Raw genomic sequence first — 23,861 nt, 5'->3', positions numbered from 1 at the left:
GGGTGGGGCTTTCCCACTTTGATGACACGTACAAAGAAAGAATGTCTTCCTAGTGTGATTATAAAAAATATAATTAATATTTTTTTACCATTAGATCAGGGGTCACCAATCTCGGTCCGGGAGGGCTGGTGTCCCTGCAGGGTTTCGCTCCAACTTGCCTCAACACATCTGCCTGGGTGTTTCAAGTGTACCTAGTAAGAGCTTGATTAGCTTGTTCAGGTGTGTTTGATTAGGGTTGGAGCGAAAATCTGCAGGACACCGGCCCTCCAGGAACAAGTTTGGTGACCACTGCATTAGATGCACAATTTTGTCTTTAAACCCCTTATTAAAGTCATTGTATCATGAAAGGTCCCCTTTAAGTATAGCAGGTAAAAGGTGACATTTGTCGCACCGCATCTCTTCAGATATGAGGAAAGCAGTGTTCGGCGTGTGCCTGTGGGGGGTGCTCAGGCAACACCATTTCGAAATCCTTTAAAGGTCAGGGATCACCACGTGCCACTCATTTAGAAATAAAACCAAGACACCCGTTCATATTCAGTTCTTCTAAAATACACCTTTAATAAACTGGTTATAAATGCATCTTGGGTAAATTACATGTTAATGAAGGACAGCTTGAAAGATGGTACTTGATGGGTAGACATGCATACATTTTATTATGACTATTCATTCCAATGAAATGATCTATTTTACATGAATAAAAAATAAATAGATTTCATTCTGCTATTCTATATATATGCATTTATTAGCTAATAATTTGATGTATCCTTACATAACAGCTCGGGTCATAGCAAAACTATTGTGATTTACTACAAGACAAGTGTCTTAAATAATGCCCTTGTAATGTGCTTCATACATGGCATATGCTTTTAAATATTGTCACACACGTCTATTTATAGCATGTTGTAATTTTGCTTGAAAAATGTACATTAATAGTAATTACATTCACTTTGAAGGTTAAAGATGCACTCACCTGCCACTTTATTAGGTACAACTTACTAGTACCAGGTTGGACCTCCTTTTGGCTTCAGAACTGCTTTAATCCCTCACGGCATAGACTCAACAAGGTGCTAGAAATATTCCTCAGAGATTTTGCTCCATATTGACATGACAGTATCACGCAGTTGCTGCAGATTTGTCGGCTGCACATCCATGATGTGGATCTCCCGTTCCACCACATCCCAAAGGTGCTCTATTGGATTGAGTTCTGGTGACTGTGGAGGCCATTTGAGTACAGTGAACTCATTAAGATGTTCAAGAAACCAGTCTGAGATGGACATGATCAGCAACAATACTCAGGTAGGCTGTGGCGTTGACACGATGCTCAATTGTTACTAATGGGTCCAAAGAAAATATCCCCCACAGCATTACACCACCAGCAGCCTGAAACGTTGATACAAGGCAGGATGGATCCATGCTTTCATGTTGTTTATGCCATAATGTCGCAGCAGAAATCGAGACTCATCAGACTTCCAATCATCTATCTTCCAGTTTTGGTGAGCCTATGTAAATTGTAGCCTCAGTTTCCTGTTCTTAGCTGACAGGAGTAGCACCCGGTGTGGTCTTCTGCTGCTGTAGCCCATCCGCTTCAAGGTTGGACGTGTTGTTTGTGAAAATCCAAGTAGATCAGCAGTATCTGAAATACTCATCTCAACAACCATGCTACATTCAAAGTAACTTAAATCACCTTTCTTCCCCATTCTGATGCTCTGTTTGATCTGCAGCAGATCGTCTTGAGCATGTCTACATGCCTAAATGGATTGAGTTGCTGCCATGTGATTGGCTGATTAGGAATCTGCGTTAACAAGCAGTTGGACAAGCGTACCTAATAAACCGGCCGGTGAGTGTAAATAGCAGAATATCGGGTTTGTGTATCATACATGCAGATGCAGATTTCCTCAATTCTTTTATAATGTTTAAACTGTATGTGCGTCTAGTAATGCAGTTTAGTCTGTTTTTGCCCAAAGGTTATATTATAATGTCTCATTCGGTGTCCTTCAATAATCTCAGCTCACTAATAATGCATAGTGGCAAAATTATAAAGAGAAATCTGAAGGACACCTGCTAGGATTTTTGGTAAATCTAAAATAAAAACAAAGGTTAAGGTTTGCATAGTTAAGTCTTCAAAAATATACCAACCTAACACAAAGGGGCTGAAATCATAACTGTATAGCGCTACAAGATAAAGGGCTTCCAGTCACATTAAATGCACTTTAAACTTGCCGAGCGGAACCGTATGACCAAGATGATGTTGTTTATAGATTGGCGAATTTATTCCTTTCCTTTTAAACGTTCGGGCTCACGTTCAAACATAAACTCGCTCACTTTCAACATGATGCTGCTTTTGCTGTGACCTTTCACGCAGCGCCTTTGAAGTTGCTCCCCTACCGAGCCCTGATCCACAATGCCCTGCAGCACAGCGCATTAAAAAGTGGCTTGCTGGAAGACAGATGGCCTGGGGGACACACCCTGCCCGCACACCTGGGCGTAGATCACCCCCGAAACAGTGTTGTGTCCTTAGGTATAACTCCGCTATAGTGTCATTCCTCAATGCACCTGACTTCTGAGATTGGAACTGACTGGATATGTTGTATGGCTTTACTCTCTTAAGTGGAACAACAGCGTCACCTTGTGGTGAAGAGCATGAACTTATATTGTGAGATGAATTGATGGACAAAAACTAAACTGGATGAGAATTGGCCATGATAAATTGCTAGTTTTTGTTGTTGAGAGGATTAATATTCCATTCTAATCCTAAAAACACCTTTGATATTCCTCAACAAGGTTTGGTTCATTTTCCTCAAGTATACAAAGATTTAAAATAAGCTTAAAAACATTACAGTAATATATCACTAACAAAAGTGCTTTACTTTTCTCTTACCTCCTTTGTTTGTGCTCAGTAAAAGACAGTGGAGATCAAAATTGATAGAACAGCTTACATTTTTCTGAATTTCGTGGTCACCTCTTAGTCCTTTTCTCCTGTTTTTAAAAGAACACTCCACTTTTTGCAAATAGGCTCATTTTTGCAACTACCCTGGAGTTAAACAGTTGCATTTGACCATTTTTGAATCCATTCAGTCGTTCTTCGGGTCTGGCGAAAGCACTTTTAGCTTAGCTTAGCATAAATCATTGAATCGGATTAGACCATTAGCATCTCGCTCAAAAACGATGTAAGAGTTTTGACTTTTCTTTCATATTTAAAGCTGGCCTCTTATGTAGCTACATCATGTGCTAAGACCAACAGAAAATGAAAAGCTGCTATTTTTCTAGGCCGATATGGCTAGGTACGGTACTCTCATTCCAGCGTAATAATGAAGGAACTCCCTGTACAAATCAATAACAGCTGGGGACTATTTTTCGGCGCTGCACAATATCATTGTGCCATGGTAAAGCAGCAAAGATTCTTGATTATTATGCCAAAATGAGAGCATTTTTTAAATTTATTCAGCCAATCGTTGGGTCTGGCATAAGCACTTTTAGCTTGGCTTAGCATAATTCATTGAATCAGATTAGACCATTAGCATCTTGCTCAAAAATGACCAAAGAGTTTAGACTTTTTTATATTTAAAGCTTGACTTCTTTGTAGTTACATCATGTACTAAGACCAACAGAAAATGAAAAGTTGTTATTTTTCTTGGCCGATAGGCTAGGTACTGTACTCTCATTGCAGCATAATAATCAAGGAACTCCCTGTGCAAGAAGTTTGGAAATTACTTAAAGATTCTTGATTACTGTGCCAGAATCAGAGCATTTTTTATCTATTCAGCCACTTATGGTCTGGCGTTAGCACTTTTAGCTTAACTTTGCATAAATCATTGAATCAGATTAGACCATTAGCATCTTGCTCAATATGGCCGAAAAATAAATTAAGAAATTCCTATTTAAGAGCTTGACTCTTATGTAGCTACATCGTGTACTAAGACCTACAGAAAATGAAACGTTACTATTTTTCTAGGCTGATATGGCTAGGTGCTATACTCTCATTCTGGCATAACAATCAAGGAACTCCCTGTGCAAGCAGTTTGGAAGTTACTTAGCTGGGGACTATTTTTAGGAGCTGCGTAATATTATTGTGCCATGACACGGCAGCAAAGATTCTTGATTATTATGCCAGAATGAGAGCATTTTTGAATCCATTAAGCCAATCGTTGGGTCTGGCGTAAGCACTTTTAGCTTAGCTTAGCATAAATAATTGAATCCGAATAGACCATTAGCATCTTCCTCAATAATGAGCAAAAAGTTTATATTTTTTTCCTATTTAAGAGCTTGACATGTCTGTAGTTATATCTTGTACTAAGAGGTACAGAAAATGAAAAGTTGTTATTTTCTAGGCCGATAGGCTAGGTACCATCATTCCCTCGTAAAAATTAAGGAACTCCCTGTGCAAGCATGTTATTACATTGGAAGTTACTTAACTAGGGAATATTTTTAGACATTGCATAATTATTGTGCCATGGTACAGCAGCAGAAATCCTTGATTATTGTGCCAAAATAAGAGTTCGGTGGTGTTTTTGGCTTTATATGTGTACATGACAAAATTAATACAAATGCAAATCAGAAGCTCCTTGGGTAGTGTGTTTTCTTCCCTGTGTTCATCACACAGTCAGACAGCATTTTCATGCAGGACAATGAAAGCACTGTCACACAGCAAAACATGTAAAGCAGCTCCTTAAGCTGAATAATGAAATGGCAGACCCAGAGTCCTGATGTAAACCTTATTAAAAATCTCTAGAAAGTTCTTGGCGAAATTTTAACCTCCAGAAATTTTGGTGGTAATCTTTCTTCATGCTACAACCTTTGCTGTACTCAAATTTTTTTTTGGAAGTGTTTAGTTGTGTTGTAAAACTGTCCTGCAGGCTAAGTATAGCTACAATACAAATACCTCCCAATTTTAAATAATGCAATTACATTATTTAAAAAAAAAATGAAAATCAAGTGTTTATAATTTCGATCTCCACTGTACATACGCCCTCTTCAGCGGCCTCTGAAGAAGACAAAGGCTGCCCATAAATGCAACAAAAATAGATGTGCACTCTCTGAATATCAAATTGACATCCCGTACTCGGTCTAGCCTCGCTTTTGTGTCTGCTGTCAGCGAATGACAGATTTCACAGGTCCGGGTTCGATCACATGTCCATGTTGAAGGCCTTCATCAAGAGGTCCAGGTCTCCCACACTGGCTGCCTGGAAAAGTTCTGGCTGACCCATGAGGGACAGGGCGATGCGCAGAGCGGCCCAGATGTTGCTCGACATCACCTTGTGGCTCCTGCTCTTCCTCTGCTGGTGCAGAGCTGTCAGGAAGTTGCTCACTGCCTCCCTGCCAGAGAACAGAGGGAGGTCAGACATGCCAACGTGATAATCTGAAGTGTCAGACTGTTGTTTTGTTCCATTTTCTGCTTTAGTCTATTTTTAAGGGGTAGTTCACACAAAAATGAACTCAATAATTTACTCTCCCTCGTGTAGTTTTAAACCTTTATGAGTTTCTTTTGGTGCAGCACGGTGGCTCAGTGGTAAGCACAGTCGCCTCACAGCAAGAAGATCATTAGTTTGAGTCCCGGCTGGGCCAGTGAGCATTTCTGTGTGGAGTTTGCATGTTCTTCCCGGGTTGGAGTTGAATTCCATGAGAAGCTATGCAGTAAAATAACTGAATATGTAAATTACTGATTGTATATGTTAAATACACATATAAAGCTTCTGTATATCTGTGACAGGTTTTCGAAGAGTGATTGAAATATTATTAAATAAATGTACCATCATGACAATATTTGAACAACTATGGGGAGTCATTTGCATTGCAGAGAGGGCTGAGAACCAAGAATAATATGACCACCTAAACATACAGTTGAAATCAGAATTATTAGCCCCCCTTGAATTTTTTTGTCTTTTCTAAATATTTCCCAAATGATGTTTAACAGAGCAAGGAAATTTCCACAGTATGTCTGATAATATTTTTTCTTCTGGAGAAAGTTTTATTTGTTTTATTTCGGCTAGAATAAAAGCAGTTATTTATTTCTTAAACACCCTTTTAAGGACAAAATTATTAGCCCCTTTATATATATATATATATATATATATATATATATATATATATATATATATATATATATATATATATATATATATATATATATATATTATTATTTTTTTTTTTTTTTAATAGTCTACAGAACAAACCATCGTTATGTAATAACTTGCCTAATTACCCTAACCTGCCTAGTTAACCTAATTAACCTAGTTAAGACTTTAAATGCCACTTTAAGCTGTAAAAAATGTCTAGTAAAATATTATTTACTGTCATCATGGCAAAGATAAAATAAATCAGTTATTACAGATGAGTTATTACAACTACTATGATTAGAAATGCGTTGAAAAACAACAGTATACTTGACCTTTCAGGAAAGACCTTCTTAAATGGTCACAGGTACACAGAGGTGGGGCAAATATCTATATAAAAGCAGGATCATGGACACATACATTTCGGATGGTCTGGGGGGAAACTTCAGGTTGTCCTGAAGGGTTTTTTTTTTTAGACATTTCAACTTTGTTTCGATAAAGTCTATTTTTCTGGTATTCAAAAACTCCAGCTTGATCATGGTTAATGAATGGAAAGGCAGGGTAACTACGACACTCAGTACTGGGCTGGAAGGGCATCTGCTGCATTAAACAAATGCTGGAATAGTTATCGATTCATTTCGCTTTGGCAAACCCTGATAAATAAGGGGACTTATTAAGTGAATGAGTTTCTCTCTTCTTTTGAACACTAAAGAAAACCAGTCAATAACCTCTGAAAATGAAAATGTGCTGTGATTTACGGATTGGCTCCACATCCTGTCCCTACAAGCATGTGCTTTTGCGCTGTGTAAACAGTCCAGTCAGAGCAGCTGTTAGCAGCTTTAGCTGCCTGAATCAGACAGGAATGAAAAGCACTCAGCTGAACCTCACACCTGCACTCTAAAATAAAATCTGACAAGTGTCTTTTATATTTAGTCAGAATAAGCATGAATAAGTAATATGAGGAGTTCACATATCTTTTGCGAGTTTGTTATTTGAGATGTTTAACACATGGAAAGCATCAGCATAGAGAGACACTGCAGCGCTGGTGAAGATTGTGTATGTGTTTACAGCGGTTTGACTGATAAATATGAATTTGTAGCCAAATTGTTAGCGGTGCCAAACAGCATTTCCCATTGTTTACATGCTTGTTTTACATCCGCACTACAACCTACCATTAACGCAAGAAACTGTGCCTGTGGTTGATCAATTTTAACAAATAAAAACACTTACATGTTGTGGCTCACAATCCACAGCTTCATCGGTTGGAGGAGTTTTAGCCGAATCCAGCACTAAACTGGGATAGATTCTGGAAGCTCTTCTTTATTAAATGTTACAGTAGCTATATCTTTTTTAATAATTCTTTGGAACATAATTCAAATTAAACTGTAAGCACTTCTCTCTTTGTGTCGTGTTCTTTGGAAGCCAAATACAGAAACAGAAGAAGCTCTGTGGAAATAGCAGCGTTTGGACGCCATTTTAGCTTTCTGTGCAATAACATTACAGCACCCTGGCCATGCCCCTTTAAGGCTGATTTATACTTCTGCGTCAAACACCAGCGTATGCTACGGCGCTGACGCATAGCCCTTCGCCGTGGCCATCGCCGTCACTGACGTGCACCTCTCAAAAAATGTAACTACACGTCGCAACGACGCGTAGCGTAAGCTCTGTGATTGGTCGGCTTGGTAGCGCTGACGAGTCGAGGCGGGACCAAGAGCCGCGCGAATGGCGCGAACCCAATGTAGCGATTGTTTAGAAGTGTGGAGTCCCGTGAAGGAGCTCCAGATGGAAAGTTTTGTTTTGTGCTTACCTCATAGTTAAAGTTGCTGCACGTCCGCCGGTTCCTGCCTAAAATGAGCGAGTTTGAGCCACTTGTACATCCTGGAAGTGTTCAGGAAAAGCAAAAAAGCAGCGAAGAAACTCGACACAGAGGAACATTAACACCTCACTGCCAACTAGCGTTTCAGAAGTGTTAATGCAGACCAACAGAGACAGCGCGCAGAAGTATAAATGCACAGCAACGGGCGTTGCCTGCGCCGTGGGTTACGCCGGTCACTTGACGCAGAAGTATAAATCAGGCTTTACTGCGCAGCATGTGTGCACGTAGTAAATGCATGTAACAGGAAGCCCTTGTGATCTCACTAGACCAGATGTATTGTTTTGTAGTCCCCAAACTTGGTTTGCTGTAGCCTTTGCTAAGCTAACTCTGTAAAAGCCGATGTCTCTCTTTGCATTGAACTTTGAGCATCTTACATTCAGAGATGTTGTTTATGTTCACACAGCAACATTACACATCAACTAAAATTTAACATATGATATCGTAGTGACCACCTCGTTAAACAAACAAAACATAATTTTTTTTGAGTGCATTCAGGTACAGAAATTGAATAATTTTTGACAAATTTCAAAGCATTTTCCCAAAAATCTGTCAAAGTAAGATTTGGCACCAAAATTATTTCATTTGCTGAAACACAGAGAAAGTTATGGCCAAATTAAGACTCGAAATCACATCAGAGTGGATGAAAACATCCCCAACAGCATATAAAGGTTCATTTTAAAAAATGAGAGGGAGGAGCAACTCAATTACCCAAGTCCTACCCTGTCTTCCTGTTTCAGTGGAAATTACGTGACACACTAAACAAACTGCGGGCTTTATGGCACTTCAGGGGACCTTTAAATTCACATTAGAGACTTGCTTAGGAATTAAGTTTATTACCGATGTGCCCCCAGGTTGATGCAGCTGATGCCGAGGTTGTATCTGGAGCGAATGAAGCCTGGCTGGAGCTCCAGGGCTCTGGTATAGGCCTCCACCGCTTCTTCACTGCGGTCCCCATTTGCCAGCGTGGCCCCGAGCCGATTCCACAGCAGATAGTCCTACATAAACACATGACAGAGTAATCTAGGACAGCCCTATCGCAGAACTCTGATATAAACGAGGTGAATAGTGCAAGTATGTAAATAATAATGATTCTAGATTTGCTAGTATGATGTTGTGTTAATTACAAAGCAAGCTACAGAACACTGAAAGCAGGTAGCAACAGTGCTATAGAGCAGCACTGCATCACTGGGTATCATTACCAACAGTGACATCTGCTATTACAAACTAACCTAGAGCGCCATCTGCTGTTGAAAACTACTCTACAGCACCATCTGCTGTCAACTACCCTAGAGTTAAAAGTACTGTTAAAAAGCTCAGAATCAATTCAAGAGAGAATAGTGAGACATTTCGATGCAGAACCAATTTGAGCGCTTGATTGAAAGGTTAAAAGCTAGTTAAACGCCATCTGCATTTAAAAAATAAGCCTAGAGCGCCATCCTCTGTTAAAAACTAGCCCTAAAGTGCCATCTGCTGCTAAAAACTAGTCCTATAGCGCCATCCTGTTAAAATCTAGCCTTATAGTGCCATCTGCTGTTAAAAACTAGCCCTATAGCGCCATCTGCTGTTAAAAACTAGCCTTATAGTGCCATCTGCTGTTAAAAACTAGCCTTATAGCGCCATCTGCTGTTAAAAACTAGCCTTATTGTGCCATCTGCTGTTAAAAACTAGCCCTGTAGTGCCACCCTATGTTAAAAACTAGCCCTATAGCACTATCCACTTTTAAAAACAAGCCTAGACACAATCCAATGTTAAAAACTAGCCCTATAGCGCCATCCACTTTTAAAAACGAGCCCTATAGCACCATCTGCTGTTAAAAACTAGCCCTATAGCACCATCTGCTGTTAAAAACTAGCCCTATAGCACCATCTGCTGTTAAAAACTAGCCCTATAGCGCCATCCGCTGTTAAAAACTAGCCCAATAGCGCCATCCGCTGTTAAAAACTAGCCCTATAGCGCCATCCGCTGTTAAAAACTAGCCCTATAGCGCCATCCGCTGTTAAAAACTAGCCCAATAGCGCCATCCGCTGTTAAAAACTAGCCCTATAGCGCCATCCGCTGTTAAAAACTAGCCCTATAGCGCCATCCGCTGTTAAAAACTAGCCCTGTAGCGCCATCCGCTGTTAAAAACTAGCCCTATAGCGCCATTCGCTGTTAAACACTAGCCCTATAGCGCTATCTGCTGTTAAAAACTAGCTTGCAACACCATCTGCTGTTAGATACTAGACCTACAGTGCCATCTGCTGTTAAAACTAGCCATATAGCGCCATCTGCTGTTAAAACTAACCTAGAACACCATCTGCTGTTAAAAACTAGCCTAGAACACCATCTGCTGTTAAAAACTAGCCTACAGCGCCATCTGCTGTTAAAACTAGCCATATAGCACCATCTGCTGTTAAAACTAACCTAGAACACCATCTGCTGTTAAAACTAACCTAGAACACCATCTGCTGTTAAAAACTAGCCTAGAACACCATCTGCTGTTAAAAACTAGCCTAGAACACCATCTGCTGTTAAAAACTAGCCTAGAACACCATCTGCTGTTAAAAACTAGCCTTCAGCGCCATCTGCTGTTAAACTAGCCATATAGCGCCATCTGCTGTTAAACACTAGCCCTATAGCGCTATCTGCTGTTAAAAACTAGCTTGCAACACCATCTGCTGTTAGATACTAGACCTACAGTGCCATCTGCTGTTAAAACTAGCCATATAGTGCCATCTGCTGTTAAAACTAACCTAGAACACCATCTGCTGTTAAAACTAACCTAGAACACCATCTGCTGTTAAAAACTAGCCTTCAGCGCCATCTGCTGTTAAAACTAGCCATATAGCGCCATCTGCTGTTAAAACTAACCTAGAACACCATCTGCTGTTAAAAACTAGCCTACAGCGCCATCTGCTGTTAAAATTAGTCATATAGTGCCATCTGCTGTTTAAAAACTAGCCCTAGAGTGCCATCTGCTGTTAAAAACTAGCTTAGAAAACCATCTGCTGTTAAAAACTAGCTTAGAAAACCATCTGCTGTTAGATACTAGATGTATAGCGCCATCTGCTGTTAAAAACTAGCCTAGAACACATCTGCTGTTAAAAACTAACCTAGAATACATCTGCTGTTAAAACTCGCCTTTAATCGCATCCTAAAATCATTGAGCTGATTTCTTGAAGGATTTTTCACCACAGCTCTGAGCCCTAATATCCACAACATCCTGAGCTCCTGAAAGTCCTGCAAAACAATGCTCACCTCAGGTCGGATGGACAGTGCAGCATTGAAGGCGATCACAGCTTTGTCAAACTCTGAGCTGAGGTTGAAGAGGACCCCCAGGCCCGTCTGGAGATCAGGGTCCACCTCTTCAGTGTTCAGCTGCACCGCTTCCTGATAAAGCTCCAACACCTCCACCAGCTGAGAACTGCACATGGTATCAGAGTAAACACAAGTAGTTACTTTACTGACGTACACTTTTGGCTACTTTTGAACTTGATGGGGAGAAAACTCCACACAGAAATGTCAACTGGCCCAGCCGGGACTCAGCAACCTTCTTGTTGTGAGGCGACATGATACCACTCAACCTTTATTAGTTATCCCATAATGTTTTAAGAAAACTAGTGTTAAAAATCATACCATCCCAGTGTGGAAATGCGGGAGATGGAGGAGCCTCTGCGGCGGGGCAGTGGCGAGCCATCTAGAGGGCTGCGGTCCTGGAGCAGATGGCTGTATCTGGGGTTGTATCTGATCCAGCGATGGAGAGCCTCACATGCCTCCGGCTGCTGCCCGGTGTTGGTCAGGCTCACCGCCAGGGCCATCAGGGCCTTCAGATTGTTTGGGTGCAGCTCCAAACACCTATTTGAACAAGGAAACACACACACACACACACACACACACCAAACATGGCAGAATAAGCCAGGGGATGACTGATGTGAGGAAGTGAGAGGCTCTGTTTTGCGAATGGTCCAACACCTCTTTTGATTACTTCTGATTAAAGCAGCTATGTGAGTTTGGGCAACACGATCTGTTAATCCAAGAAATGGTGCACAAGGGAAGTGTTCTGAAAATACCGTTTCGCCTACGTCTGCATTCTGAGCAGTTTATGATATTGAGCTTTAAAAGGTTTTGCGTTACATAAAGCAAACTACTAACTACAAACTAATAACTGATTTATTTTATGTTTGTCCTGATAACAGTATATTATATGACATGTGACATTTAAAGGTGGTTAATTAGGCAAGTTAGGGTTATTTTGTCATGTATAATGAGGGTTTGTTCTGTAGACAATCGAAGAAATGTATTGCTATTAAGGTGTCGTTATTGACATCTACACCTTCCTCAACCCATAACCCAACCATCACAGTTATTAATGTCTACACCTCCCCAACCCGTAATCCATCCATCACAGTTATTAATGTCTACTCCTTCCCCAACCCGTAATCCATCCATCACAGTTATTAACGTCTACACCTTCCTCAATTCTAAATCCAACTATCACATTTGTATACTAACATCTACACCTACCTTAACCGTAATCCAGCCATCATCGTTATTAATGTCTACACCTTCCCCAACGCCAAACTCAACTATCACAGTTATTAACCTCTACACCTTCCCCAACCTGTAACCCAACCATCATTGTTTTTAACATCTACACCTTCACTAACACTAAACCCAACTATCAGCTATTAACGTCTACACCTACCTTGACTGTAATTCAACCATCATCGTTATTAATGTCTATACCTTCCCCAACGCTAAACCCAACCATCATTGTTATTAACGTCTACACCTTCCTCAACGCTAAACCCAACCATCATCGTTATTAACGTTTACACCTTCCTCAATGCTTAACCCAACCATCATCATTAACGTCTACACCTTCCTCAACGCTAAACTCAACCCTCACAGTTATTAACGTCTACAACTTCCCCAATGCTAAACTCAACCCTCACAGTTATTAACGTCTACACCTTCCTCAACGCTAAACCCAACCATCATCGTTATTAACGTCAACACCTTCCTCAAGGCTAGACCCAACCATCATCGCTATTAACGTCTACACCTTCCTCAACGCTAAACCCAACCATCGTTATTAACGTCTACACCTTCCCCAACCCTAAACCCAACCATCATCGTTATTAATGTCTACACCTTCCTCAACGCTAAACCCAACCATCATTATTAACGTCTACACCTTCCCCAACCCTAAACCCAACATCGTTATTAATGTCTACACCTTCCTCAACGCTAAACCCAACCATCGTTATTAACGTCTACACCTTCCTCAACCCTAAACCCAACCATCATCGTAATTAACGTCTACACCTTCCTCAATGCTTAACCCAACCATCATTGTTTTTAACATCACACCTTCCCTAACGCTAAACCCAACCATCAAAGTTATTATTGTCTACACCTTCCCCAATGCTAAACTCAACCCTCACAGTTATTAACATCTACATCTTCCCCAACCCATAACTCAACCATCACAGTTATTAAAGTCTACACTAAACTGTGATGGTTGGGTCAAGGGTTGGGTTATTTACGTAGCTGCGAGTTTCGGAGGCTTTTCAAACTTATGTATATATATATACACACACACAGTTGAAGTCAGAATTATAAGCCCCCCTTTAATTTATTTCTTCTTTTTTTAAATATTTCCCAAATAATGTTTAACAGAGCAAGGAAATTTTCACAGTATATCTGATAATATTTTTTCTTCTGGAGAAAGTCTGATTTGTTTTATTTCGGCTAGAATAAAAGCAGTTTTACATTTTTTATGAACCATTTTTAGGTCAAAATTATTAGCCCTTTAAGTCTTCAGAACAAACCATTGTTTTAAAATAACTTACCTAATTACCCTATCCTGCCTAGTTAACCTAATTAACCTAGTTAAGCCTTTTAATGTCACTTTAAGCTGTATAGAAATGTCTTAAAAAATATCTAGTCAAATATTATTTACTGTCATCATGGCAAAGATAAAATAAATCAGTTATTAGAAATGAGTTACTAAAACTAATATGTTTAGAAAAAAATATTATCTTTGTTAAACAGAAATTGGGGGAAAAAATATACAGGGGGGCTAATAATTCAGGGGGGCTAACAATTTTGACTTCAACTGTATGTGTGTGTATGTGTATATATATATATATATATATATATATATATATATATTTTTTTTTTTTTTTTTTTTTTTTTTTTTTTTGGCCCGGGACAACGGTTTTGTTTTTGCATCTGGCCCTCGGCCCAAAAAGTTTGGACACCCCTGCTCTAGGGATAACAGAGACTTTGACGTCTTGTAAAAAGGGGCATAATATGTCCCCCTTTAAAATACTCTAATGAAGTACAGATACTTAAAAAAATATACTAAGATACTTTCCTGTCCACCAATGGTTAATCCAAACGACAAACGCCACCCACAAAGCTCTTGGCTCTTACAAATGTAACCACTTGTACAGCCTTTCATCCAACAGATTTAATTTTCGTGAATCGTGAGGTAAGAAATCCTGAATAAGAGGATTTCGCTTTATCAGGGTGTCTGGAGAGCGTGTAATCCAACCAAATGGAATCCAAATGCTGTATTTACATCGTTCGCCCTCAGAAACCAGCATTAACGTTCCTCTGGCAAATATCAGTAAAAAAAAAACACTCATTAATATCCACTCACCTCTGAAGACAAACAATGGCCGCCTGCTCATTCTCATTCTCCGCTTGTGTGGTGCCCAAAACCTGCCAGGCCTTTGTAGAGGAACAAAAAAAAAGCTAGTTTGAAACAAATGTCACAAAATTATTAGGGCAAAGCAGAAATAAAAAGAGGCTGGAGCATAAATAGCTGGGAGGGCGCTGTAAAAACAATGTTCAATTACTGGAGCTGCCAGCTTTCTAAAACGTATTGTTGTTCTCTCTCTCTCTTTACGTGCTCGGCCGGTGTGTTTAATCATTCTGTGGGGGGAAAGTGACAGGAGACTTTAATGTGGTTTTGATTGGGTTAAACAGGATCACGTTCGTGCTCCATCACAGAGGTTTACGCCAGCATCGCCTCATAAAGCATGGGGAATTTCATTACATGTTCAACAATAGTGCTGACTGGGCAATAATGAGAATAACACAAGGGAAAAGAACGTGGATTTGCACTGCCAGACGAACATTCGCTTTGGGCAGCAAAAACACTAATCTGTTTCAGCATTTGTGAGGTGATAAAACATGGCTGTAATAGTTGTGTTTTGAATACTAGTGATTGCCTTGATGTCTGTTGCATTCTGCAGCATTCTCAGACAGACCTCTTAAAGGGACAGTTGACCCAAAATATAAAAATCCAGTCATCATTTGATCAACCTTCACTTCAAAAACTGGCTTGAGATTCCTTGATCTGCTAAGATATATTGAGGAATAGTGGTTGCTGGGACTCACTGACTTCCATTAACTCCCATTGACATCCAAGTGCCAAATGGCACACTGTACACTACCTGACAAAACTCTTGTCGCCTATGCAAGTTTTAGGAGCAACAAATAATAACTAGTTGATCATTTAGTATCAGAAGTGGCTAATATGAAAGGCAAAGGCCTCTAGATTACGCTTATTTTAGCAAAATAAAATATGATCATGCCTTGATTTTTAATGATTTAATTAGGACAGTAAGGTCTGACTTTGCTTAGACAAAAGTCTTGTCACTTAACAGAAATAATGTCCAGTATAGAATATAAAGTCATGCTGCATTGGAAAAAGAATGATTATTGTGCATGACTCCTATGAGCTTGGAGGACTGCATCCATACATCTCTGCAATGACTCAAATCGCTTATTAATAAAGTCATCTGGAATGGCAAAGAAAGCGTTCTTGCAGGACTCCCAGAGTTCATCAAGACTCTTTGGATTACTCTTCAATGCCTTCTCCTTTATTTTAACACCGACATACTCAATAATGTTCATGTCTGGTTACTGGGCTGGCCAATCCTGGAGCACCTTGACCTGCTTTGCCGTCAGGAATTTTGATGTGGTGGCTGAAGTATGAGAAGGAGCTGCTGGAGAATTTGTGGTTTGTAATGTAATGAGCAGCACAAATGTCTTGATACCTCAGGCTGCTGATGTTGCCATCCACTCTGCAGATCTCTTGCACGCCGCCATACTGAATGTAACCCCAAACCATGATATTTTCCTTCACCAAACTTGACTGATTTCTTATTTTGGGTGAACTATCCCTTTAAACCTCTAAAATGCCGGGGCTTTTGATTGATGTTTGCGTGAACTGTCTCTTTAAGGATTGGGGCTGCAGTTAACGTAACTAAAAAAACTCATAAATGTTCAATAAACGGGCTGTCCAGAAATACCTACAAGTTCAAAGTAACTCCTTACTTTTAAAGCAAAGAATTAATTAAAATACTGTAATTTCACTCAACAATGATGACCGGAGTACTGGACTGAAGAAAAACACAGGTTTCACCCCCCTGTTCACCCCCCCACCCCCCAAATAAAAGCATTCTGTTAATAAAATAATAAAATAAAACCGGTTTGAGTTTCTTTCTTCTATTAAACATTAAATAAGAGATTTAGAAGAATGCTGGAAACCTAAAGCCGTTGACTTTCATAGTAGTGTTTTTTTTCCTACATTGGAGGTCAATGGTTACAGGTTTTCTAAGTTCTCAAAACATCTTCTGTTGTGTTCAACATGATAAAGAATCTCAAACAGATTCATAACCACTAGTAAATGTTTATTATTGGGTGAACTATCCCTTAAAAATGCCTGAGCTCTTGATTGATGTTTGTGTAAACTGTCCCTGGAAACCTGTAACCATTGACTTCCATTGTAGGAATAATTATGCAAGTCAAGGGTTACAGGTTTTCAGCTCTCTTCTAAATATCTTCTTTTGTTTTCAACAAACTCATAACCACTTGAGGGTGAGTAAACGGTGAGTAAATGTTAATTTATGGGTGAACTATCTCTTTAAAATGCCTGAGCTCTTCTGTGATGTTTGTGTGAACTGTCCCTTTAAGGATTTGAAACACAGCTAATGTGTAAGTCAGCTAGAAAAACTCAATATATGAGCTGTCCAGAATTCTATATGGAGTTGTTTACCTCTGAGTCCTGAGGGTCTTGTAAGATAGCGGCCTCCAGCAGTAAAACAGCACTGTTCAGATCCCCATCCCTGCACTTCTGCTGCCCCTGTTCAAAGGCATTGCTGTAGTCTTTGTATGGGTTATTAGCATGGAAGAAGTAACCCTGAAAACAGCAACAACAACCAAAAAAATCACAAGTAAATATTTTAATAGAATACTTGAGAGCAGGAATACTTGAGACTTTCATAAATCTGGAGAGGCAGACAGAGGAGTGTTGATAATTGGATCACGCTGAGGTCTTTAATATTGCAGTGAATGGTGCGGTCGGCTAATCAGAGACGTGGGGAGAAGAGAAGGGCACAGGATCTCACACTTCAAAATAATCCACCGCAAAGCCATATGCTCAACTGTCCGGGACACTAAACAGTAACTAAGAGTGCTTGAAAGACAACCAAAAAGTGCATTTCTTGATTAAGTTCCTGTTTTTCTAAATTCTCCTGAAGAGATTTTAAATAATCATTTGAGTTCCTGAAAAAAAATAATTCTCTCCGATTCACTCCTGAAAGTGATATTAGCAGTTTATTAGATTGTTTCGAATGCTAACAGTCCTGCAAATGCGAATGCGCTAATAAACCATTTCATAGGGCTGGGAGTGCATTACAGTTATTTACATGCATTAGTCTAGATGACTTGACTCATCTTTTAACTCAGCTCATTTTACAACTCCCCTAGAGTTAAACTGTTAGCAGTTTTATAGGCAGGAGCCCTTTTAGCTTAGCCAAGCATAAATCATTGAATCTGATTAGACCGTTAGCATCTTACTCAAAAATGACCAAAACCTTTTTCTATTTAAAGCTCGACTCTTCTGTAGTTATTGTACATCGTGTATTAAGGGCGATATGTCTAGGAACTGTACTCTCATTCTGGCATAATAATGATGGAACTTTGCTGCCGAATCAAAAGAAAAAAGATTGTTTCGAATGTTAACAGTCCTGCAAATGAATGCAATACTAAACCACTTAATAGTGCTGGGAGTATAAAACAGAATAAATATTATTATACATAAAATAATAAGATAATAATAATAATATTAATAATAATAATCAAAAGATCTATTTTTGCTAAACATTTCACAACATTTTTTACAAAAAAGTTACAGAAACACATTCTCCCATCTACAATGTAAAACATTTTTTTCTCTAATGTTCTCTAATGTTACGAATACCTTCGTAATCACTTAAACGTTAATTGAATTGACTTAATTTTAAAACAGAAATATAATTATTTAAAAGTATTTTAACAAGATATGCACAATGTTTGATTAGTTTCACAATGCTAAAATGTCTGCAAGAACACTGCATACGCAAGACTTTTGCCAGCTCGTGTGCGCAGTGAAAAGCAAACGCCAAAAGGTGCGAATACCAATAATGAAACTGTATTTATCAGAAAATGTTTATTAAATGTTTAATTTACAATACTTATAGTTTTGTTTTGTATTATAGAATTTAATAATAATGTTTATGAGTTTCTTTAAACATGTTCTTTTAAATAGCCTCGGCTCCGTTGGCGTTTCTGTGTGGAGTTTGCATGTACTCCCTGCGTTCTCGTGGGTTTCCTCCGGGTGCTCTGGTTTCCCTCACAGTCCAAAAACATGCGGTACAGGTGAATTGGGTAGGCTAAATTGTCCGTAGTGCATGAGTGTGTGTGTGAATGTTTATATTTGTCTGATGAAGAGCCGGGTGGCTCGAAACGTTACACGCTCTGTGTCAGCCTTTTTAATTTAATACATTTGTATTTTTGGAGCCTTGGTGTTGCCGCCTTTGATTTACATTTAATGTGTGTGGATGTTTCTCAGAGATGGGTTGTAGCTGGAAGGGCATCCACTGCGTAAAAACTTGCTGGATAAGTTGGCGGTTCACTCCGCTGTGGCGACCCCGGAATAATAAAGGGACTAAGCTGACAAGAAAAAGAATGAATGTTCTTTTAAATAATGATTCTTGTTTTAATATGGAATTTATTCATAAATCACTTTCCAATCTGTTAGAACTGCGTTGTTTGTGTCTTTGATTTTGATTCCAGATTGGGGGCGTGCCTTCAGCGCACCTGATGCTGGTCAGCGCCCTTATTTAAACCCCGGCAGAGAGTTTGTCGGAGCCGCTGTCCATTCACTTGGCAGTTGGCCAGAGCCGCGCTCCTATTTGGCCTTTATGCTTTGTTTCGCATCCATACATTATCACTGACAACATTTACAGAATCCATACATTTGCATTTCACACTGATTGAACATACTGATACTGATATTTTGATTATATAATTTAAATTGAGCTAAATAAATATTCTTTTTGATTATACTTCTCCTTGTCGTCTCCCTTATGTTACATCCTTGAGCCAGGTGTAACACAATCATATTCATTTTCATAGATATTGCAATAAAGAAAGTTGTCCAACACTTTTGTACCTTTTTTTATGAGAGAAATTGTGTGGCTTCATTTCAGTTGTACCATAAAAGGTACAGAACAGTATCATAAGAGGTCTTTTCTGTACCATATAAGGTACAACTTTTACAAAGGTACAAAACTGTTCCTTAAGAACAGGGCCGGAGTGGGACTCTTTTTCAGCCCTGGAGTTTCAAGCCTTAGACCGGCCCACCTCAGTTCACCACTGACTATCCTAAAATAAGGTCATTTCCAATTCAGTTTCTAATTACACTATCACGTCTTTTTTTGAGAAAACAGCTGTTTTAGAACTTCAAATGTTCAACAACCCTTACAGTATTATATGTCTTAACAATAAAAATGAAAAAAAAAAACATTACTCAGACGAGGACCGAACCCGGGTTGGCTGCGTCACAACCTAACGTGCTAACCACTGTACCACAACAGCTTTGTGTTGCATGGTGACTTATCTAATTATATCATCACGAGGCTACGAGAAAATAGATAAAAAGAGCAGAGCTGCAGTAAAATAATGAATAAGAAGGCTGTGGTCAAGTAAATAAATAAATTATATTTAAAAAGTGTGACTGCTGAGAGCAACAGATTCTGGAGCTAGAAACACCGGCCCTCGCGGCCAAAAAACGGACCGGCCCACCGGGAATTCTCCCGGTCCTCCCGATTAGCCAATCCGGGCCTGCTTAAGAAACATTTTTGTACCTCCGTGTACCTTTTTTCCGAGAGTGTAGTAACCAAGAACAGCCTGGTGCAACTGAATAACAACAACCGTGTTGAAATGCTACAGCAGACATATACAGTATACTAATAGCTTGAGGCTATAAATAATGAAGCTCTACAGCAATGAACATTCGGGGTCTGTTTGGAAGAACACGCCGATGGAGCATAAGAAAGAATTTTAGATGAAAGAGAGCATTATCTGACATCTGGAGTGTGTAACCATTGAAGAAATAATCTAGCGCTGAATCCGTTCAATCATCATTGAAAATGAACCCTGTTCCAAGCATTGTGTGTGGTCTGGAGACTTTTTAGAGTAGTTCCAGTCTGGTGTGCATACAGTCGAAGTCAAAATTATTATGATGGTTTTCTTTTTTAAATATTTCCCAAATGATGTTTGACAGAGCAAGGAATTTTTCACAGTATTTCCTATAATATTTTTTCTTCTGGAGAAAGTCTTATTTGTTTTAATCTGGCTAGAATAAAAACATGTTTTAACTGTTTAAAAACTACTTTAAGGTGAATATTATTAGCTCCCTTAAGCAATATATATATATTTTTGATCATCTACAGAACAGCTGATGCTGATAAAAGTTCGACATTTATTCATTTAACTAATATATTAATAGTCGAAACACTTTTCCATCATTTCTAGCCCCCTTGTAAGTTTTCTGATGTCCTCTAGGGGGGGCAGTCACCATAAAACAAAGCGTTCTGATTGGTTGGAAATACCTTCTCAGTAGGAGAAAAGTTGAGTGGCACCAGGCCTTCGCTGTCAGCATCCTCCAGCCAGTTCCTCCGTGCCAGTTCCTCCCACTCGGCTTGCATTTTATCCCAGAACTCCGTGTCTGACTGCGGAAGACATCACACGGCCCTTTAGGACACATCTAGCATTTGATATATCAAACAAACTGGCACCCTGCAGGCCGTTACAGACAGAGATGCTTTTGGCATCTATAAAATTCTGCTTTAACAACATAGCTGGAGGCATAGCATTTGAACTGCTCCGTGATTTTCAGCTTCACAATCATGCCGCAGTTTTATAAAGACGTTTTTAAAATAATAGACATCATTTCTTGTGTGAATTACAGGGGGTTTGGGGGATCTGAACACTGTAATTAACCCCCTGAAGAACGTCAAAACAAGATCCATGGGGGTGGGGGGGGGAGGGTGATGCTTGGTTTGAATTGCTGCAGATCGTCTTGACCATGTCCGCATGCCTTAACACATGCCGTGTGATTGGCTAATTAGAAATTTGCATTAACAAGCAGCTGGACAGGTGTACCTAATAAAGTGGCCGGTGAGTGTATAACTTTGGTTCACTGAGGCATATTAAGCAACATAACCGTAAAACTTGACCCCTCCGATCGTCAATGTATAATTCGCACCCAGGCGATAAGTGGCTGCAGTCCGATTTGAAGCAGCAAGGGCAAAAGGTCAGCATGTCTTATTCATCTTTATGGATTCACCAGAATATCATCTGCATGAATTGCATTTATTAACTCTCAGATTTCATACAGCATCTAGTTTCTTTCCAATCAGAGAGAGGTCAGCAGAAACAATGCACAATGTATGCATGTGTATAGAGTTTTTTTGAGTGTGTGTGTGTGTCATATCGGGTGCGATCAGTCTGGCAGATTCCATTAAAGGTCCATCATTGACTGCAACAAACCCCTAGAGGAAGGTATTAAAATAAATGACTCTTTTTCGATGCATGGCTGTACACGTGTAATGGCAAAGCAGAATTCTCAGCAGCCATTAGTCCAGTCGGTAATGACACATGATCCTTTGCTATTGATTATAATACGGGATCCTGGATGTTGTTTTGGCATTTTTTGGCCAATTGCCAACAATACATTCATTGGTCGATTTTTCTTTTCTGCCAAAAATCATTTGAGTATTAAGTAAAGATCATGTTCCATAAATATATTTACTGTACACAAGGCCGGCGCGTCCATAAAGGCGACCTAGGCGGCCGCCTAGGGCAGCAGAATAGAGAGGGCGGCATCCCCGAAACTACCCTCGCCACCCACGCCTTCATCCGCGTCTAGGGTGGCAGACTAGAGAGAGCGGCATCCCCGAAACTACTCTCACCACCCGCGCCCACAGTTATATCCGCGTCTAAGGCGGAAGAATAGAGAGGGCGGCGTCCCCTAAACCAGGGGTTCCCAAACTTTTCAGCCCGCGACCCCCAAAATAACAATGCCAGTGACTCGTGACCCCCAGTATTCTCTGAGGTGGTGGTTATAAATACAGAAACCTTGTATGCAATGACGCGCACACACACACCAATAGACCCAAGTCTATTCTTTGTTTTTTTTTATGTATGTCAGTGCTGTAAATGGGCTAGAAAGTTTAACCTGGTGTTACAAAATCTGCTGCATCTGACAGTATTGCTGTGTCTTTAGTATAATGTAATTACCCGAGAAGTCGCAATCCAATAGAACTAGTAACTATAAGCTACTATAGTAACTATATAGTTTATAGTAACTATAAACGACTATTTTTTTCTCTTCAGTAGGTTATTGATAAAATACAGTAAGTCTTAAGGTTTAATAAAAATTTATTGATTTTTGAAAATCACCAGGCGACCCCCCTTCATTGTCCCGCGACCCCCACTTTGAGAACCTCTGCCCTAAACTACCCTCGCCACCCGCACCTCGGGCGGCGTCCCCTAAACTACCCTCGCCACCCGTGCCGGGGTCGCCACAGCGGAATGAACCGCCAACTTAACCGGCACATGTTTTACGCAGTGGATGCCCTTCCAGCTGCAACCCATCTCTGGGAAACACCCAAACACACTCATACACTACGACAATTTCGTCTACCTAATTCACCTGTACCGCATGTCTTTGAACTGTGGGTGAAACCGGAGCACCCGGAGGAAACCCACGCGAACACAGGGAGAACATGCAAACTCCACACAGAAACGCCAACTGACTATGCCGAGGCTCGAACCAGCGACCTTCTTGCTGTGAGGTGACAGCACTACCTGCTGCGCCCTCAGATTGCAGATCTCTATATATTTGTATCACTTCCAAATATTACAGTACAATTCCCCAATGGAAATCTTCATTATTAAGCTATTCAGTGATGTATAGTGTAAATCTGCAAAAGTTATCTACAAAATGATCACGTTAAAAAATAGATTTATGAAAAGCTAATATTTTCTGGCGGCTGAAGCTTCCCACTTGTACTATAGTACTATAATACTGGTGAAAAAAATGATGTCTAGCTATAGTATTAGATAGCTAAATATAATTAAAAATTTGTACAAGTGTAGCCTGTGTTAATAGGTATCATAAGTGGTCACTGACAGAATAAAAAATGTAAGTTGTGAGCTAATTACTGTAAGTCTTGACCATCGTGATTATTTGTAATGAGTTAATCAATGTTGTATAATTAAAAAGATTGACAAGACCCTTTCAATGAAATTCAATCTAACTTCCAGTCCAGCTTTGATTTGGGGTTTGTGTTCTAAACATTCATTAAGTAATTTTCCTTTGGCCTCTATTTCAGAGGTCACCACAGCGGAATGAACCGCCAACTATTCCGGCATATGTTTTACGCAGCGGATGCAACCCATCACTGGGAAACACCCATACACACTCATTCACACACATAAACTATGTGAAGTTATATAAGCTAATTTCAAGAGGATCACATGCTTATGCTTGCTTGGAGCTGCCCCGCATAATCCAATTTATGTTACACCAAAATAGACGATTCCTA

The 23,861-nt window shown here is 39.7% G+C and overlaps 1 protein-coding gene across 4 annotated transcripts in view; it reads right to left on the bottom strand.

The window, feature by feature from the left end:
* Positions 1-533: 533 nt before the first annotated feature.
* pex5lb (peroxisomal biogenesis factor 5-like b) overlaps positions 534-23,861 on the bottom strand; it is a 75,105-nt gene continuing 51,777 nt past the window's right edge. For 2 of the 4 annotated variants that reach the window (XR_015478201.1, XR_015478202.1), the window contains 8 exons: positions 20,862-20,981; positions 16,982-17,125; positions 14,576-14,646; positions 11,542-11,760; positions 11,164-11,329; positions 8,764-8,921; positions 4,458-5,313; positions 534-4,272 (listed from right to left, as the gene is read on the bottom strand). Coding sequence is in view for 2 of the 4 variants with exons in the window: in XM_087240409.1 (XP_087096535.1) it covers positions 5,124-5,313; positions 8,764-8,921; positions 11,164-11,329; positions 11,542-11,760; positions 14,576-14,646; positions 16,982-17,125; positions 20,862-20,981 (1,068 nt within the window). In the remaining 2 variants the exon portion in view is untranslated. Of the gene's footprint in view, positions 5,314-8,763; positions 8,922-11,163; positions 11,330-11,541; positions 11,761-14,575; positions 14,647-16,981; positions 17,126-20,861; positions 20,982-23,861 lie in introns of all 4 variants that reach the window. The other 2 variants (XM_087240409.1, XM_087240410.1) reach the window with 1 other exon arrangement.

This window comes from Danio rerio, chromosome 2 (assembly GCF_052040795.2).
Source record: "Danio rerio strain M-AB ecotype USA chromosome 2, GRCz13ab, whole genome shotgun sequence".
Classification (NCBI taxonomy): domain Eukaryota; kingdom Metazoa; phylum Chordata; class Actinopteri; order Cypriniformes; family Danionidae; genus Danio; species Danio rerio.
This window is presented reverse-complemented; position numbering and strand designations above follow the sequence as displayed.